This window comes from Furipterus horrens, unplaced genomic scaffold (genome assembly GCF_987537825.1).
Source record: "Furipterus horrens unplaced genomic scaffold, mFurHor1.1.pri manual_scaffold_12, whole genome shotgun sequence".
In the NCBI taxonomy this organism is placed as follows: Eukaryota; Metazoa; Chordata; class Mammalia; order Chiroptera; family Furipteridae; genus Furipterus; species Furipterus horrens.
The window spans coordinates 59,855,467-59,876,327 of NW_028327182.1; the positions used below are offsets into that span (position 1 = coordinate 59,855,467).

General features: G+C 36.6%; 1 protein-coding gene across 4 annotated transcripts in view; it reads left to right on the forward strand.

The window, feature by feature from the left end:
• The window catches only part of TPP2 (tripeptidyl peptidase 2), a 99,214-nt gene that overhangs the window by 70,689 nt on the left and 7,664 nt on the right, over window positions 1-20,861 (forward strand). For 3 of the 4 annotated variants that reach the window (XM_090258927.1, XM_090258926.1, XM_090258924.1), the window contains exons 22-26: window positions 341-585; window positions 841-919; window positions 2,772-2,810; window positions 10,734-10,885; window positions 20,639-20,735. In XM_090258927.1, the coding sequence (XP_090115053.1) occupies window positions 341-585; window positions 841-919; window positions 2,772-2,810; window positions 10,734-10,885; window positions 20,639-20,735 (612 nt within the window). The remainder of the gene's footprint in view (window positions 1-340; window positions 586-840; window positions 920-2,771; window positions 2,811-10,733; window positions 10,886-20,638; window positions 20,736-20,861) is intronic. The other variant, XM_090258925.1, reaches the window with a different exon arrangement.

The following is a 20,861-nucleotide window of genomic DNA, read 5'->3' on the forward strand; positions in this document are numbered from 1 at the left end:
GAAAATTCTAGCTTTTCTCAGCCTTTGACAGACTAATTTAGCTGAGAATGGCCTGTAGTTGTGGGAAGAATGAGGCCTTGAGAGTCAGACGTGCCTTCAGCTCCCTTGTCCTTGACTACTCTACTTGTAACCTTGAAAAGTTCACTGAAGTCTCAGGTCCTGCTTGCTCATCTGCAAAATTGGGATTTTGTGTGTATGTAAATGTGCATAGTAACTTGCACTGTACCTCATATATTGGAAGCACTCTTAAGTTGTAACTGTTTCTGTTTATCCTCTTACTGTAATTTCTGTATACTTGGCTAAACTTTACTTTTTCTAAATGTTGTTTTTCTTTTTTTAGTATTCTTTGAAACTGGAGAAAGGAGATTATACAATTCGACTACAGATTCGTCATGAGCAAATCAGTGATTTGGAACGTCTTAAAGATCTTCCATTTATTGTTTCTCATAGGTTGTCTAATACCTTGAGCTTAGATATTCATGAAAATCATAGCCTTGCACTTCTAGGAAAGAAGAAATCGAGTAATTTGACACTACCACCCAAATATAATCAGCCATTCTTTGTTACTTCCTTACCTGATGACAAGTAAGTGATGACATTGCTTACAACTTAATGCCCATCTTGTACACTGTAGTATGTTAATGCTAGTGCATAACATTATGCTAAATTTGCATTATGTTGTCATTTATCATTTTATACTGAAGTTATTTCTCTCTTTGATTTTTGAAATCTTAGTTGTGGGAATTATTTCAGAATGCAGTTGTATTGTTGTTTTTCCCCTTAATTATCTTTGTGAAGCTTTCTCTTTTGTTCCTTTTCTTTTCTGAATCTTTTTATTAGAATACCTAAAGGGGCAGGACCTGGATGCTACCTTGCAGGATCTTTAACATTGTCAAAGACTGAACTTGGAAAGAAAGCTGTAAGTACTAGTTGTTTTTCTTTTTTTACACTGAAATTACCTATTCTAAAATTTCCCTTTCTTTAAAGATGGGATTAGTTTTACATTTTAGAATAGATAAAAGAAGATCTCACTGGCAAAAAAATTCCTTAAAAGTTACAGTTTTTTCCCAAGTTACTAACGAGGTCAAATTAATATTCAATTGTATTTCAAAATGTTTAGTATTATTTTTTCCCAAGTGTAAGTTACTGTGGCCCTGAACCTGTGCTATCTTGCATGGCTAATATACTTGAATTACCCATGAAACATACATCTAAATTAAAGTTGGTTTAAATGAATGGGATGTTTAAAATTAGAGCATTTTATAGAATTTTAACCAACATAATAGTGGATATTTTGGGATTACCCTTAAAAACTAGTCAGAACAATTATTACTAATGAACTAAATTTTTAACACTGTACAATTTCTTGTTGGAGTTTTACATAATTATGTTGATAATTACAAGGTATTTCTTTTGGCAATGCTTTTTATTTAGGAGTTTCTAAATTACAGGGGTTTTTTTTGTTGTTAAAAACATGTTTCTGGTTATTATATTTTAGAGCTAATATTACAGTTTTATAAGTCCTGTTTTAACTTTTCCATCTGTGTTCATTACAAATTTATTATGAGAATAGTGTTTATATAGCTCTATCACCTTTTGTCATATCATTTCGCTCAATGCTAATAAAAGTTGTCATTCTTACAGTTTTTTATTTCTCATTAGTATAAGTTCTTACAAACTAAGCTACAACCAGTAGTTTAGAAATGCTGTTATCAAAATGAATAGATCTCATACATCTTAAGAAGTACGTTTATTTCTTCTCACCGTTGAACCAAATATAATTTACTTGCTGTCACAGCAGTATAACTTAGGAATTTTGTGCCCCTGACATTTCTTGAGTCTCATTTGTCTATCTATTTATTTATATATTCTTTAGTATTTATATATTCTTTAGTATTTATATATTCTTTAGTATGATTTGAAGAGAATGAGTAGTTAATTGTATTGGATTCATAGATGTACTGATTTAAGAAGTCTCAGTAGTCTTTTTTTGTAGACTTCATTTCCTGGATACTATGGCTACTTCCTCTGTGGGGCTTCAGCACTGAGGCTTCAGTGAAGAGATCCACACCCAGATAACTCTTCTGAAGCGTCCACTTCCTTGTTATGAATATGACAGAAAAGCATTGTTATTAAAAGTATGCTTTTAGCAATTCAGAGATAGTTACTACTTCCTGGCTGCATTCTTTCAGAGGCAGTTGTAAAATTATGAACGTGGGATTAACCACAGTTATTACTTATCAAGATAGATTTTGTTGAGAGAGAGCAAAAACATAAAACTACAGAGTTAATTATAATTCCCAACACATTGTTTATTTAATCTTACCTCAGTAGTTGTGCATTTCTTATGATTTTGGTAGTTGGGAGGGTTTATTTTACTTCTCTTTGACTTGAGTGATGCCTTTTCTAAGAGAACATGAGTGTGTGTGATTGTTGTGATGGTCTTAAAAATCAAACTCTGTAGGCTGTCAGCTCAATTTAATGTTTCCAGAAGTGTTTTGATAAAAGTTTTGCCCTACTAAATTTTTGAAATACACAGTTGAAAAACATTCATCCTTAGGAATAACATTTCATTGCATTTTTATTTTTTTAAAAATGAAAGCGGCATTGTTGCTTTCTTTAAAAGCCTGCCAAATTCATCACAGACCTGACCCTTCTAAGTATGTGACATATAGGTGGAACATAAACTGGGAGAAAATTAGGCGGAGGTGGTGTCTCCATCCTGTGTAGATTATGCATGTTTTCTTACAGAATGTCGTTCTAACTCCCAGGGGCAGTCTGCAGCAAAACGACAAGGAAAATTTAAAAAGGTACTACTGATTGTCAGTTCTTAAAAAAGATGTCTTAAAGCCTTATTTGCATATTAAATTTTTTTCTGTCACTATTATAAATCTTTTTTTAAAGAATCTCTCCCTTAGTTTCTTTTCTTTAAGTTCTGTAGTATAGTGCTCTTATCTTATCAATGATGACATAAAGTTTTTTTTTCCTACCATAAATTCCTGAAAGACCCCTGTTTTATATGTGTATAAAAAATTTTGATGCTCATTTCTTAACAGATAAGTAATAATATTTGAATTTTTGCATATCTAAAATCCTATAGAGTATGATTTATTTTCAGCTATATAGACCAAAGAATTATTTTTAAAGTCTAAAAACATTCTTAATTGGATGAATTGATTAAAAAACATTATTTAAGTATTACAAATGAAGTTTATTCCTTGCTCTTGCGTCTTCTTAGTTCTTAAAGGGCAGAGACAAACAGAGCAGTGGGCAAGGCAAAAACAGAAATAAGGACTGTTGACCTAAAATTAAAACTTACACTGAGGGCATAAGCAAATATTCAGACCATAACTAGTAAGTAATGAATCGAATCTATTTTCTGGCAACTTATTTGACAGTCCCTGATTGACTACTAGAGCCAGAATTTACTCAAAAAAGAAAATTTCTACTTCAGGTGTACTTTTGAAAAAGGGGGATACATAATCAGTGAGCTCTCTGGTGAAAATCTGCTGGCATCATTTAGCATTTAGTGATTTTTTTCATGTTCAAGGAGGAAGTATCACAGTGGGAGAAGTAGCACTTTAAGGTATAAACAAAAGTTAACCTCTTTGTTTCTTAATTCATAGTGATATGAAACTGGAGCTCACCATTTTATAATAGGTTAAATTCCTTTATTAAAGTCTTCTGTAATGTCCATAATACTATGTAATGACAAATAATTTTTTCAAACAGGACACACCACTGGTAGTCACCTTTCCAGATTTAAAAACAAAACAAAACTGCTTCTCTGTAGACCAGTATTACTCAGCTGAGTTTCTTGATCCATTTGGGGGCTATGTAAATTCATTTAATGAAACATAACCAGCATTAAAACAACAACAGAAGAAAGCAGAAAATGTCCATTTACTAGACTCATAAAACTGTACTTCCATTTTATCTATAGATTGTCTTTGGGTCAGTGTGAACATAGCTTGTGAGCCACTGCTTTAGAGAATGAGGAAAAGATTCTAGGAGCCCATTAAAAGTAGAAGATGCATATCACAAAGGCATGGCTGGGGGTTTTGTTTTTTTGTTTTTTGTTTTTTCTTCCTATTGTATGTTTTGGTTGTTCTTTTGGGAGTTTTCATGGATTCTGTTTGGATAAGGTTGTGTGAGATAGAAAACTATCAAATTAATAGTAGACTTATTATTTGATGGTTGGTAAAGCTTTGTATTAAGAACTTACCATATGATTTCACTCATGTGGAATCTAATGAACAAACTGAACTAACAAGCAAAATAGAAACAGAATCATAAATAGAGCAGGATGGCAACTATGGGGGCAGTGGAGGGATCGAGCAGAAGGAAAAAGGATTCGTGGACATGGACAACAATGTCATGATTGAACAGTGGGGTGGTGGTGTAAGGGGGATAAATGATAATGGAAAAAAATACAATAAAAACAAAACCTTAAAAAAACCTACCTCTACCCATTTCTCTCTTTCTCTTCAGTGCAGGTACATGTGAGGCTCTTATTATAAAAATAATTATTATTATAGGTTTATAATCACATTACCAAAACATGTTATTAATTAATTGAATAAAATACCAACTAGATTTTTCTGTGAACTTGTTCTTTGGGTTTTAGTGGTTTTTTGACAATGTGTTACACCTTTTTAAGCTCATTATAATATGAAAATATATGGTTACTTTTAACAGATCATGAATAGCATTGAAATATGATATTAATTGTTAAAATAGCTATTTTAGTTTATGTGAAGATACTATACTTTTAAATTTGCTGTTAAAAATTTAAAAACTAAGGAAATTGTTTTTTGAACCAAAATTTCAGTGATGGTGTTTTATGTCACCCAAAGAAGAGTTCATTATTGATAATTTGGGTATATTTGTCTTTCTAAATAATACCATTCGATAGAGGACTTCAGCATTCCTGCTCTAAAGAGTCTTCTTGACTGTGTTTTAAAGTCATAATCAAAATTTCTCAAAATTTACAGGTATAAAATAATTTCTGTTAAATTGACCCTATGCTGAGACCTTAGAAATGAGTTGTAAAGTACTTATTGTCAAAAAAAAACCAAACAACAGATGACTATGGTAAAGCAAATGAAAAATAACTTCATTTTTCTTTGGATTAGGAATTAAAACTACCATATTCATAATTATTAGTAATAAGAAAATGATTGCCATGGTATAAATTATGGGGTTATATTAACATTTATAATTTATTTTTTAATATATTTTATTGATTATGCTATCACAGTTTTCCCAATTTTTCCCCTTTGCCTGCCTCCAACCAGCACCTCCAATTCCCTCGGGCAATCCCCACCCCTTAGTACATGTCCATGGGTCATAAAAATGAGGTCTTTGGCTACCCCATTTCCTGTACTGTTCTTAACATCACCCTGCCTATTCTGTAACTATCAATTTATACTTCTTAATCCCTGTACCTTTTCCCCCATTTTCCCCCTTCCCCCTCCCACTTGGTAACCATCCAAATGATCTCCTTATCTATGATTCTATTTCTGTTCTGCTTTGCTTAGTTCGTTTTTAGATTCAGTTGTTGATAGTTGTGAATCTATTGCCATTTTAATGTTCATGGTGTTGATCTTCTTTTTCTTATGTAAGTCCCTTTAACATTTCATATAATAGAGGCTTGGTGATGATGAACTCCTTTAGCTTTACCTTGTCTGGGAAGCACTTTATCTGCCTTTCCATTTTAAATGCTACCTTTGCTGGATAGAATAATTTAGGTCCTTGCTTTCCATCCTTTTGAATACTTCTTGCCAGTCCCTTCTAGCCTGCCAAGTTTCTTTTGTGAAATGAGCTGACAGTCTTATGGGAATTCCTTTCTAGGTAACTCTCTGCTTTTCTTTTGCTGCTTTTCAGATTCTCGCTTTATCTTTAACCTTTGGCATTTTTATTATGATGTGTCTTGGTGTGGTCCTCTTTGTGTCCATCTTGTTCAGGACTCTGTGTTTCCTGGACTTGTATGTCTATTTCCTTCACTGAATTAGGGTTGTTATCTTTCATTATTTTTTCAAACAAGTTTTCAATTTCTTGCTTTTCCGCTTCTCCTTCCGTCACCCCTATGATTCGAATGTTGGTACGTTTACAGTTGTCCCAGAGGCTCTTTAGCCTGTCCTCGTTTTTCTTGGACTTTCTTCTTCTTGCTGTTCTGATTGAATGTTTTTCCCTTCCTTATGTTTCAAATCATTGATTTGATTCTTGGCTTTATTCACTCTACTGTTGATTCCCTGTAAATTTTTCTTTATTTCACTTAGTGTAACCATCATTTCTGATTGGATCATTTTATGCTGTTGATATACCAGTGAGTTTCTTGGGCATCCTGATAACCAGTGTTGAGTTCCTTGGACATCCTGATAACCAGTGTTTTGAACTCTGCATCTGATAGATTGCTTATCTACATTTTGTTTAGTTCTTTTTCTGGAGTTTTGTTCTTTTATATGGGCCATATCTTTGTCTCCTCATTTTGGCAGCCTCTCAAGTATTTATTTCTATGTATTGGATAGAGTTGCTTCAACTCCCTGTCTTAGTAGCATGACCTAATGTAGAAAAGCCATTGTTAAATACTTGGTGGGCCAGTAAGTTGGATGGGATGGCGCCTTAGGTGATCCCTGGGGTTGGGCACCAGGTTGATTGTGCCATAGCTCCTTGGCTCTATGTGAGGAGGGACTCAGAAAAGGTACAGTGGCCGCTGCCTGGCCCCTGTAGTTTTGTCTGGGAAGAAACTTTCCTGTGGCATTTGCCCTGATGCCAGATACTTCAGTTCCTCCCCATATGCCACTGGTGTCCTTCAAGCTGCTACCAAGGTACTGGAGCCCAGAGTGGGAGTGAGTCGAGTAAGTGCTAAGTCCACTGCTGGCCCTTTAAGAGGAGACACCTGAGAATCCCACAGTTTCTTTCACTACCACCCCAACCCTCACTAATTTTTATAGCCAGAAGTTATGGGGACTTATCTTCCTGGTACTGGAACCCTAGGCTTAGTGGTCAGGTGTAGGGCTGGGATCCCTCGCTCCTGAGATATCCCTCCTCATTTTTATCCACCACACTTGGGTGTGGGACCACCCATTCCTTGTCTCTGCCCCTTCAACCCATCTGAATAAATGTGACTTCTTTAACTCCTTGGTTTTTGGATTTCCATACAGCCTGATTTTCTAATGGTTCTGAGTGATAGTTGTTTTGTAGTTTAGTTGTAATTTTTTCTGTGGTTGTGCAAGAAGGTGAGCTGTGTTTACCTATGCCTCCACCTTGACCAGAAGTCCTATAATTTCTAATTTGATATATTTAACATACAAAAAGCTGGTTACAAAACCTTGATTTTCACACACACACACACACACACACACACACACACACACACACACACACACACACACACACACACACACACACACACACACCCCAAGGTCATTCATCATAAACTGTCCCTTTCCCTTTTGTGCCTTCAGTGCTAGTTTATGGGTGCTGTGATATAGGGTTTCTTCCTATTTATAGATCTTTGTGAACAGTTTATTGTTAATCACAGTTTAACTTTAATGAATTGCTCATTTTTAATTAAATTCTATTTTCTTTCTTCTGTACTAAAACATAGTAGCAAATACCTTACTTCTGAGCTTCAGAGGAGGAATTGGCCCACAACAGAGGCTTACCATCTGGAAGTTTGTCTCTCTTACTAATCAGGCAAGGAGGGGAAAATTAAGGGAGGTTCACATTAGATCAGAATAAATGTGGACTACCAAGTTTTCTTTCCCAGGCAAATATTCACATTTTAGCATCCTGGATAGTTCAAAACCATGATTGCAAAGAGAATAGGAGAGTAAAGGTTGGAGACCATTTATACCTTTAATTCTCAGTTGTTGTCTGTGCTATACAAATGATATTGAAGCAGTGTGTTCAGGTAAGAATTTGGTGGTAAATTATCAATTCAAATTTTGCAGACACTTTAACTTGGTTTTTTTCCCAGGGCAGTGCCCAACTAGGAGAATGAACCTCAAGAAGGAGAAAAGGGTGGGTGGCAGGGTCCAGAAGATCCTAGCCCAAGCAAAATACCTGTTTTCTTTTCCCAGTCTCACATGTTACATAAGATATTTGCTTGCACACTCTGGCTCCCTAACCTGAGGGTGCAGGGCAGGCTGGGGGTGGGGCGGGGTGGGGAGGGACCTAAATAGCTAAAAATTTGTGGTTATTTTATATCAGTGGTTTTCTGTCCTTAAAATGAATCATATTGAAATAGTAATTATTTTATGTTGGAATACTATTAGAACAATTATAACAGTAGTTCCTTATATTTACTATTATAATTAAACCCCCAAATAAAGTTTAATTGTGAAAAAATTTTAATGGGCCTGTTATGTAGTATTTATAGCTAAAAATCCTATTTGGGAGAAGGTTGGGGCTTCTAATACTATTTTTTAACTCAATCTGTGTAAAAGTTTGTCTGAAATTACTGAGATTAGAGCAGTAAAAGTCATACTTGGTAACAAAATTTGATCCCGTTTTAGAAATTTTTTAAATTAAAACAAATATAAGGACTTAATTTAGCAGCATTTTTAATGTAAACCTGAAGATAGAATTTGAGAAACTGATCTAATAAAAAATGATACCTAGTTATTGTTTTAAAAACAGAACTAGTAAGTATAACATGATTTTATTTCCCAGGTAATGCATTACTTTTCATATGTAAAGACTTAATGTGCTTTAATAAAATAGATGGAAATAGATGTAATTAGATCATAATTGCATATTTCTCTTCTCTCTACAAAGCAAAACTTTTCGAAAGACCTGTCAAACTTGTTTACTTTGTCTCTTTCTTAGCCTTTACTGTCCACTGAAACTGGTCCTGTCATGGTGATCAGCAGTCACTGCTGCCTGTCTTTCCAGTTATTGCATTCTCCTGTCTTACATTACCTCTCAGCCACAGTCATCAGTTAACCTCTCCCTCTTTCTTCACACTGGCTTTTCTCAGGACTTCTGTTACCTCAGATTCTCTCTGGACTCTGTCTTTTTCACTCCAAGCATCTAGATGGTATTGGGTTGGACAAAAAGTTTATTTGGTTTTTTTTCTGTAAGATGTCTCTGATACAGCTTAGTTGTCTTTAACTTCATTTGAAACAATTTTGTTAGATTGTATTGTGACAGGTGTCATCAGTGTGCATTTAAAAAAACATCAGAATTGGTGATTTTATTGTGCAGCCATTTTAATATTGAAGATGGAAGAAAATATGCAACATTTTCAGCATATTATGCTGTATTATCTCAAGAAAGGTAAAAATGCAACTGAAACACAATAAAAAGGTGTGTGCAGTGTATGGAGAAGATGCTGTGACTGATCGAATGTGTGTGTCAAAAGCGGATTACAAAGTTTTGTGCTGGAGATTTCTCTCTGGACAATGCTTCCTAGCCAGACCAGTTGAAGTTGGTAGCAATCAAATCGAGACATTAATTGAGAACAATCAACATTGTAACACACAGGAGATAGCTATCATACTCAATATTCAAATCAATAAAGTTATTGGTGAGAAAAAAATGTGTTTTTATTTTACGGAAAAAACTAAATGGACTTTTTTGCCAACTCAATAGAATGCTTTGGACCAACTCCTGGGCTCACTCTTCCCCATCCCCCATGCCTACCAATTCTTGCTCATCCCCTAATTTTAAACATCATCAACAAACACTGTTGGTTCTACTGTCACGGAATATCTTAAGTTCACCCGTTTTTTTTCTACAGTCTATTAGTTCAAAGCAGTATTGGGATGCCTAGATTTGTTGCCTAACTTGTTTTTCTTTTTTTCTACTTTTGTCCTCTAAAAACAAACCCAAACTTTTAATTCATACAGGATTCATTAAACAAAAAAGCAAAATCATGTCACTGCCTTGCATAAAACTTCTGATAGATTTCCTATTGCACTTAGAATAAAATCTATATATTTTTTACCATATTTTATCAATCCTACTTAATATGGGTGCTGTCCATTTGCTCAGTACATTAAGCTCTGCTCTCCATGCACCAAGCTCAGGTTCTTGTACATGCTCGTCTTCTACCTTCAAACACTTCTTCCTCTACTCATTTATTTGAGGTTTGTATTTTAGGTCATTTAAGTTCATTTAGATTGATTGATATCTCTTTAGAGTGGCTTTCCATAACCACTTTGTCTACAATGGTTCCCCAGCCTTACAGTTTTATTTTCTTCATAACATGCATCAATATCTGATATTATTTACTTATTTATATGTTTGTTTTCTCTGTTCCGCCACTAGCATATATGTTCCGTGAGGGCAAAAAAGGGCCTTGTCTCCTTTGTCTTCAACTCTCAGATCATTACCTGGCATGTTAAGGGGCTCAATAAGTCCTGTTGACTAAATGAAGAAATAAATTTCTCATTAAATGCACTTAGAAAAGAGGATCTTTCTGTTGTTGTTCTAACTTATTTTCTCCTTTTCTAAGAAGATACAAAATGTGGAAAGCTCAATATACTTTTGTTATTAGTCTCTCAAGTAAAACTAAGAATATCATATATACTCAAATAGAGTAGTTTATTCTTATCTCTTATTGTAAAAGAGATAGTAGAAGCCATGGTACTTTAAAGTTGGGGAGAAAATTACTTTGATTGCAGATTGGAATTTTTATGTATTGTGTTGGCTTGTTCAATTATTAAAGATTATTTTAAAATATGTGAAATTATGTTAATCTAAGACTGTCTCAACATTCATAGGATGTAATCCCTGTTCACTACTATCTAATACCTCCACCAACAAAGACTAAGAATGGCAGCAAAGATAAAGAAAAAGATTTAGAAAAAGAGAAAGATTTCAAAGAAGAGTTTACTGAAGCATTACGAGATCTTAAAATTCAGTGGATGACAAAGTAAGTTAATGGATTTTAATTCTCTGAGAGTTTACTTTTATTTTTCCATTTACAGCAATATTGTGTATACATGCACTGGCTATATTCAAAAATGTTAACTGTAGATGATAGGATTATAGGTGCTTTTAAATTTTCTTGGAACTATATTTAATTTTGAATTCCTTTTTGGGATAAGAATTTTTTTAAGTTTTATGTTAATCACTTATTCTGATTTACTGTTAGAAGATAATTTTATTGGAAAATATAAAGAAAATAAAAATCGGTTGGCCCACTCTGCAAAGATAATCATTGTGCTATTATTATTTACCTCTGTACTTATAAATGTAGCAGTGAATGATACTGGTATTGTTTTCTTGTTTTCCAATTATTGTTTGATATGAGTATTTCCTATATCATCTAATAGCCCTTTAAAACACCATTTTTAATAACTTTGTAGTATATAGTCCTATGGATGAAATATAACTAGTTGAAATACTCTTATTTCATATGTACATTTATAGGGTTTTTTTTGTGATACTCTGATGGGTGTTTTTATACATAAAGATTTATTTTTAAATTTCCATCAGATAGCATCATTCAAGTATAATTATTGAATCAAATTAATTTTTAAAAATCATCTTATTTTGCCAAGTTGCTTTCTAGAGCGAATATAACAATTTATACTTGATCCAGCAGTTTAGGATGGGACCTGTGTTATTCTTGTACCTTTGTCCATGAGCCATATAATTAAGAATAAAGCCTTACTGCTATAGGGTACAAAAAAAGAAAAGGCCGTTATTGCATTTCTTTAGATGTTAAATTCAAGCTTTTTTAGTTTTTCTTTATTTTATTGTTCATGCTGTTACAGTGTCCCAATTTTCCTCCTTCACCTCCCTCCACCCAAACTGTCCCCCTACTTCCATAGTCTGAACAACATTGTCCATATCCATGGGTCCTTCATATATGTTCTTTGACTAATTCCTTCACCTTCTTTCAAACAGCCCCCAATTTCCTCCTCCCCACATACTTAACCACTGTCATTCTATTCCATGTACAGTAGTCACCCTCTATATCGTGGTTCACTTATCGTGGCCTCACTGCATCATGGGATTTTTAATACATATGTATACAGTACCGCAAAGTCCCACAATATAGCAAAAAATCCACGATAAATAATTAAATATAATATTTTTAAAAATCCTGTGATACAGTGAGGCCGCGATAAATGAACCGCGATATAGAAAGGGGCTATTGTCCTGTATTTTTCTTGGTGCTATAGTAAATGAGATTATTTTTCTTGGTTTCCAATTCTGATAGTTCATTGCTGGTGTACAAAAATGCCATCAATTTCTGAATATTGACTTTGTATCCTGCTACTTTGCCAAATTCACTTATTAGGTCAAATAGTTTTTTGGTGGAGCCATAGGGTTTTATTTGTACACTATTATGTGCTGCCTTCAAATAATGACATTTTACTTCCTCCTTTCCAATTAGGAAACCTTCTATTTCTTCTTCTTGTCTGATTGCTCTGACTAGAACTTTCAGTACTATATTGAATAAGAGTGGTGAAAAAAATACCCTTGTCTTATTCCTGATCTTAAGGAAAACAATTCTAGTTTTTGCCCAGTTAGTCTGATGTTGGTAATGAGTTTGCCATATATGGCCTTTATTTTTTCTTTTTTTTAAAGTATATTTGATTATGTTGTTAACAGTAGTTCCAATTTTTCCCTTTTGCTCCCCTCTGCCCAATACCCCCTTTCCAATGGGTCATGCATATAAGTTATTTGGCTTCACCCTTTCCTATGTTATTCTTAACTTCCCCTGTCTATTTTGTACCAACCGATTATGCTGCTTAGTCCCAGCACCAGTTCCCCATTTCTCCCCCTTCCCTCTCTCAGCTAATAACCCTCCAAATTATCCCTGTACCTCTGATTCTGTTCCTATTCTGGTTTGCTTAGTTGGATTTTGTTTTTATTTTTTAGATTCAGTTGCTAATAGTTGTGAGTTTGTTGTTATTTTAGTGTTCATAGTTTTGAGCTTCTTTTTCTTAAGTCAGTCCCTTTGACATTTCATATAATAATGGCTTGGTGATGATGAACTCCTCTAGCTTTACCTTGTCTGGAAAGCACTTCATCTACCCTTCCATTCTAAATGATAGCCTTGCTGGATAGAGTAGTCCTGGTTGCAGGTTGCCTTTCATCACATTGAATACTACTTGCCAATCCCTTCCTGCCTGCAAAGTGTCCTCTGAGAAATCAGCTGATAGTCCTATAGGCACCCTCCTGTAGGCAACTCTCCACCTCTTTCTTGCTGCCCCCTGGACTCTGTCTTTATCTTTCACCTTTGGCATCTCAGTCATGATGCGTCCTGGTATGGTCCCTTCTGGGTCCAGCTCGCCTGGGACCCTCTGTGCTTGCTGGACCTGTATGTCCATCCCCTTTGCAAAATTTGGGAAGTTTTCCTCGTTTTTTTCAATTCTTGCTTCCTCATTCTGCACTGCTTTAACTGTTTTTTTCTTTCTTATGTTCCAAATCATTGATTTGAACCCTGGTTTCATTCCCTTCACCATTTGTTTTGTGTGGATTTTCCTTCATTTCACTTAGCTTAGCCTTCACTTCTTCTCTTATGCGTTTGCCATACTCAAGCATGTCTGTCAAGCTTGTGAGCATCTTTATCACCAGTGTTTTGAATTCTGTGTCTTTTCGGTTGTCTATCTCCTCATCTGTGAGATTGGCTATCTCCTCGTCGCTTAGTTCTCCCACTGGAACCTTGATCCAGTTCCCCTTTCAGGCAATACTTCTCTGTCTTCTCATTCTGACAGGCTCCTGTGTTTGCCTCCACGTCCCAGGTAGAGCTGTCGCTCCTGTTATGTTGAAAGGGGCGGAGCCTTAGAGATTCGTCAGGGCAGGGCGACCTGTTTTCACCACTTTGTGACGCTGTATATGGGGGAGGGGTCTGAGAGGGAACAATGCCGCCTGCCCAACACTCGCCCCTTTTCCAGGCAGGTCTCCCACTTCTGCACCGGACTGGCACCTCTCTAGCTGCTGCCCTGGCTGTCATTCCCAGAGTGGGTGGGTCTGCGGATGTTCTAGGACTGTGGGGGCCCTTTAAACAAGTGGACTCTGCTGAGTGACTGGCAGTTTCTGCCTCCGCCCCAACCCCCACTGGTCTGCACAGTCAGAAGCAATGAGGCTTGATTTTCCCTAGTGCCTGGACCATGAGCTGCAAGAGCCGGTGAGGAGTTGGGAGCGCTCCCCAGGTGTCCCTCCCGACTTTTTAAAACGTGTGACTGTGGTTTCTGCTGGCCTGCCGCTGCTGCCGCCACCACATTGCGTTGCTCCTCCCCAGCTCCACCCCTCCTACCTGTCTGGATATTTCTTCTTTATATCTTTGTTTGCTGGACTTCCATGTAGTTTGGTTTTCTGGAACTTCTAGTTGTTTCTAGTTTTGAGATAGTTGTATTCCTTCTTAGTTGTGGAGGGAGATCTAGTGTGTCTGTCTACGCCTCCATCTTGGCCGGAAGTCCATATATGGCCTTTCTTATGTTGAGGTATGCTCCCTCTACTCCCACTTTGCCGAGAGATTTGATCATAAATGGGTGCTGGGTTTTATCAAAGGCTTTTTCTGCATATATTAATATTGTTTTTTACTATGTGGTGTATCACATTTATTGATTTACAAATATTGTACCATCTTTCCATCCCTGGAATAAACTCCACTTGATCATGATGTCAGATCAGATCTTTTTAAATGTATTGCTGGATTGGTTTGCTAATATTTTGTGGAGGATTTTTGCATCTCTGTTCATCAGAAATATTGGCCTGTAATTTTCTCTCTTTGTTATATCTTTACCTGGTTTTGAAATTAGAATAATACTGTCCACATAAAAAGAGTTTGGGAGTCTTACCTCTTCTGAATTTTATGGAATAGTTGCAAAAGGGTAGGAGTTATTTCTTCTTTGAATGTTTGGTAAAATTCATCTGTGAAGCCATCTGCTGCAGGGCTTTTGTATGTTAGGAGTTTTTTTATTATTGCTTCAATTCTTATAGTTATTTTGGTCTATCAAGGTTTTCTGCTTCTTCCTGATTCAGTTAGGGAAGATCATATGTTTCTAGAAATGTGTCCATTTCACCCAAGTTGTCCGATTTCTTGGCATATATTTGTTTATAGTAATTTCTTACAATTCTTTGTCTTTCAGTGGTATCAGTTGTTACTTCTCTTTCATTTCTGATTTTATTTTTTGGGGTCCTCTTTCTTTCTTTCTTGATGAGTCTTGTTAAAGGTTTGTCAATGTTGTTTATCTTTTCAAAGAACCAGCTCCTGGATTCATTGATTGTTTCGATTTTTTTTTTTTTGGTCTCATTTAATTCTGCTCTGGTCTTGATTATTTCTTAACTTCTACTCTCTCTGGGCTTTGTTTTTGTTCCTCTAGTTCTCTCAGATGTAGGGATAGATTGTTTATTTGAGAATATTTTGTCTGCTTTAGTTAGTCCTGTAATGCTACAAAGTTCTTTCTCAGGACAGCCTTCGATGTGTCCCATAGGTTTTGGGCTGTTGTTTTCATTTGTTTCCATATACTTTTTGATCTCTTCCTTGACCTCATTGTTAACCCATTCATTATGTAATAACGTATTATTCAGCTTCCATGTATTTGAATGTTTTTTAGTTTTTTCCTTGAGATTTGTTTCTAGTTTCAAGCCATTGTGATCAAAGAAGATGCTTGCTATGATTTCAATTTTCTTGAATTAGTTGAGGCTTGTTTTATGTCCCACCATGTGGTCTGTCATTGAAAATGACCAATGTGCATTTGAGAAGATGTGTATTTGGGGTGAAATGTTCTGTAAATTTCAATTAAGTTCATTTGATGTAGAGTGACCTTGAATGCTGCAATATACCTTTTTGATTTTTTGTTTGGAGGATCTCTCCATTGTTGACAGTGGGGTGTTGAAATCCCCTACATTGACTGTATTGCTGTCAATCTCTTAAAATCCTCTAATATTTTCTTTATGTATTTAGGTGCTCATATAATGGGAACGTATATCTTTACAAAGGTTATGTCCTCTTGTTTGACCACTTCCTTAAATATTATGTAATGACCTTCTTTGTCTCTTGTTATGACCTTTGTTTTGAAGTCTGTCTGGTGTATGTATTGCTACCCCAACTTTTTTTTTTTTTCATGTCCATTTGCATGGGATATTTTTTTCTATCCCTTTACTTTCAGCCTGTGTAAGTCTTTTATTCTGAGCTGGTACTTTTAGACAGCATATATGTAGGTTATGTTTTTGTTTATTGTTCAGCTACCATATATCTTGTTTAGAGCATTTAATCCATTTATATTTAAGGGTATTATTTGTAGGTACTTATTCATTGACATTTTTCCCTTGTACATGTGTTCCCCCCTCTCTCTGTCTCTCTCTCTCTGTCTGTCTCTCTCTCTCTCTCTGTCTCTCTCTCTCTCTCTCTCTCTCTCTCTCTCTCTCTCTCTCTCTCTCATTCTTCTTAAAGCAGTCCCCTTAGCATCTCTTGCAATTCCGGTTTGTTGGAGATGTACTCTTTTACCCCCCTCCCCTTTTTTCTTTTTGTCTGGGAGCTCTTTATTTCCCCTTCCATTTTAACTGAGAGCCTTGCTGGGTATAGTAGTCTTGGTTGCAGGTTCTTGCCTTTCATTACTTGGAGTATTTCTTGCCATTCTCTTCGGGTTTGTAGCATTTCTCTTTAGAAATCAGCTGATAGCCTTATCAGAGTTCTCTTGTATGTTATTAGCTATTTCTCCCTTGGTGCTTTTCACATTCTCTCTTTATCTTTATATTTTGCCATTTTAATTATTATGTGCCTTGGAGTGGGCTTCTTTGGGTTCATCTTAATTGAGACTCTCTGTGCTTCCTGAACTTATATGACTTTTTATTCACTAAATAAGGAAGTTTTCTGCCATTATTATTTCAGCCAGGTTTTCTACCCCTTGCTCCTTTTCTTCTCCTTCTGGTTTACCTCTGATGTGAATATTGTTATGTTTCATGTTGTCCTGAAGCTCTGTTAAACTGTCCTCAATTTTTAGTCTTTTTTTCATTTTGTTGCTCTGATTAGGTGTTCTTTTCTACCTTGTCTTCCAGCTCACTGATTCGAGCCTCTGCTTCATCTAGCCTGCTTTTAATTCCTTCTCGTCTATTATTCATTCCAGATCTTGTATTCTTCATTACACCTGGTTCTTATTCATAGTTTGTGTCCTTTTTCATGTTGATGTAGTACCCACTAAGTTCCTTATAGCTCCCATAAAGTTCTTATAGTTCTCACTAAGTTCCTTGAGCATCCTTATAACCATTACTTTGAACTCTGCATCTGATAAATTGCTTACTTCAATTTTGTTTAGCTCCTTTTCATGGGTTTCCTACTTTCCTTTTGATTTGGGTTGTTTATTGTCTCCCCATTTTAGGTGACTCTTTTTGTTTATTTCTACATATTAGATTGATCTGCTTTGACTCTCTTTCTTTATGGGTGGACTTCTGTGGTAGGAGTCCTGTGGAACTCAGTGGTGCAGTCCCCTTGATCTCCTAAATTGGGTGCTCTAGGGATGCCCGTTATGCAGTTTATGTGCTCAGCTGTTATATTTGGATTTTGATTGTTGTTGGCTCATTTATTGGTGGGTTCTACCCTCCACCAGGCAGATGGAGAGTCTCAACCTCCACCATGTCTTGTATGATGTTGTACAGGTGCTAACAGAACAATACAAAACTACACAGAAAACAAAACCCACACCAGCAAAAAATACGCACCCCCCCCCAATAACTACAGCAGTATCAGTGACAAATAAGCAAGTGGAAAGAGAATAAGAATCTTATAAGAGAGGGAAAAAAGAGTATGAGATAAGTAAAGGAAAGAAAAATGATTTTGAGAGTATAAGAGGAGAAATTATAAGAGTAAGGAATAGAAACAAGGCAAAGGAAGGGGAAAAATTAAAATAAAATAAAGAAAAGGCAAAATGGAGTAAGAAAAAGGAAGAGTATAATATGAGACTTGAAATTTTAAAATAGTGAAAAAATAGGAACAAAATTGAAGAAAAAGAAAAATGTTTAAAAAGCTGTGTACAAGAAAAAAACACAAATAATGAAAAAGATTGAGGCGAAATTTGTCTCAGCAGTTTAGTGCTTGCTTGCTGACTTCTTCTGGATAAGCCTCTGGTTTTCTGAAGCTTGTGTAAGCCAATGTCGGATGCTGTCCCTGTCTAGCTCTAGGCAGCCTGTTTGAAGCTATTAGCAATCCACAGTCTATGGGTTTCTTCTTCAGGTTTGGCTGCATTGGGGGTGGTCCTTGCTGCTCTGCCTATTGGCTTTTTATCAGCACAAGGCCCAGGGTAGGTCAACTGATAGCTGAAAGCACCACAGTTACTTTCTCCACCTGCCTCTGGCGTGCAGTCTTGCCTTTAGTCTGAGTTTAGCTGCTGTTCCTTCTGTTTCTGAGAGGGCTTCTAGTAGAATTGGAATGATGGGTCCCCTGGATCTCCCATGGAAGGCACCATTCAGACTTCAGGGAAGATGATGGGTGCATTCATACATCTGAGTCTGTCCCAAATTAGTTCTCTGAACTCAGTAGTGTAGGAGGTGGGTGGGTCCTCCAGAGCCCAGACTTCGGGCCTGTGTTCCTAAGCTCTCCTGTGAGGTCAAAGCGCCAACCTGGTTCCCAGGAAAGTGTATGGAATGCTGTGCCCTAAAGCCAATCTCTAACACCCCTGAGTCCACCTGTGTTGCTATCTACTGGGCTGGGGATAAGGTACAGGTTGGGGGAAAATAAGGAAGATGCTGTGTGGGGCAGGCAGGATTTCAAAGGGTGCGGTAAGCAGGATTCCAGAAGTTGGGGCTAGGAGGCTTTCAGAGGCTGGGGCAAATGGTTTTCCCACAGGGTATGGTCATTATTTTTCCCCTGGAAGGCGCTTGCTTTTCTGAAGAGAAATGTCTACTGTGGTATGGTGTTACATCCCAGCACCAGGAACCCAGCAGCCTCTCCCCCATGCTTCTCCCCCAAGACTCCCACTCCTGTCTCTCCTCACACAACTACAGATCGTGCTGCCCTCCCTTGGGAATGTGAAACCTATGCTTTGGCCCTTTATAACAAAAGAAAAGGGGGTGGGGAGGTGGCTTTGTCTTCAGGAGGCTTCCTCTTTCTCTGGCAGGCAAAAAAAAAAATCAAATTTCATGGCGTGTCACCGCTGGATGCTGTGTGGCTGGGTGATCCCAACACTGGCACTCTGTTTGGGAGCTAAGTCTGAGTTCCAGGCCTCACTACTTGTGGGCAGCTCCCTGAGCCGTGCTGTTGCCTCCACTACCACCCATGAAACTGGTGCTGACTGCCACCTGTAAAAGCAGTGCCAGCCTCTTTCTCATCCCTGCCCTTTCTACCAGTCATAAGGTGGTTTCCACCCATCCTTGCTTATGTATCTCCCCCTCAGGTAGTCCTCAGTTTATTTTGGGTGATGTTCCCCTCTTTGTTGTTATTCACAGCTTGGTTCTAGGAGGCAATGCAAGATAAACTCTCCTATTTTGCCACCATCTTGCCACTCTGTCTCAATTTGAGCTTTTTGAATGTTTATTTCATTCTTTGTATAGCTTCTGGCAGTTGAACCATGTTCCTTGCCCATTTTTCTCTTAACATCAGGTTTTTTCTTTAACATAAAAGATATTAATGGTCTGTAGTACTTGTCACAGAATTTTTCCCAGCTTATTCTTTGACTTTAGCTTACTTAAATTTATTATATGTAGCCAAATGATTTTTTTCCATTTGTGTTATGCAATATTTCTTTTATCACTTAGAGCTGAATATGTGTGCACGCCTGCAGTCATGAGGTCTTATAGAGAGAGCAGACATCATATGATGAAAATAAGTCCCGTTATGTCAGTCCATATTCAGACTTAGCTTTCCACTTAAAACTAGGTTGTATCTCCACCAGGAGTCAAAGTCTTTAGGTCAGTTTCTGCTGATTGTAGGATGTTATAAACAGTTGAAAGTACAATGTAAATCATTCCAAAGTGAGATTGCAGTGATTGACTTCTGGCATGATAGTGATGCAGAAACTATATTCCAGGCTGGTTTTCCTCAGCTCCCAGAGGACTTTCTTCCTAGGAGGAGCAGGATTTCAGCTTTTCTCATCCAGCCCAGCTTCCTGTTGCTGAGGCTAAGTTACAGGCAAATGTGATCAAGAAGTGGGGGCTCTTTTCTTCTGCTCAGCCCCTACTTTTGTCTGCCTTAGTTGTGGCACTGTGAAGGCCCCATTCACTCCTTCCCCAGCTCAGGAGGCAGTGGTCCCGGGTCAGGCAAGGCAAGCCAAGAAGACTACAGGCTACTGCTTCCCACTCTACGTAATCAGAAAGAAATGACCTAGTTTTATTCAGTTTCCCTGTCTGGGAACATGGAATGTCTCTTCATTCATTCAAGACTTCAGATTTTTTCAGAAAAATTTAAATTTTTCTTCTAGATCTTGGACATTTCTAGATCTTTATTTTTTCATTTGTGAATGTTTTTCCTCTTTTTAGGAGAGCTGTTGATGCTTATTTTTATCTTCCATTCTATTAAACTCTCAATTGAAACAATTTTTATTTTTTATTTTATTGGTTTTCTAGGTAAGCATATTTATACTACCTGCAAATAATGATTAGTTATACTAATATTTCAAATTAAAGCCTTACGTTATTGACTGGAACTTCAAAACAATGTTAAATAATAGGAAAGATGGAAATTTTCTTTCTAAAAGAAATAGATAATGTTTTCTCTTTCTTATATACATAGGCTGGATTCTAGTGACATCTATAATGAATTAAAAGAAACATATCCTAATTATCTTCCTCTGTACGTTGCACGACTTCATCAGTTGGATGCTGAAAAGGTTGGGCATGATAACTTTTAATATGAGTATCTTATTTTATTTGTAATATTAGATAGTTGTATTTTGAATTAAAAAACAAACTTATATTTGACTAACTGTTCTGTTAAGCTATTTTTATTTATGAGG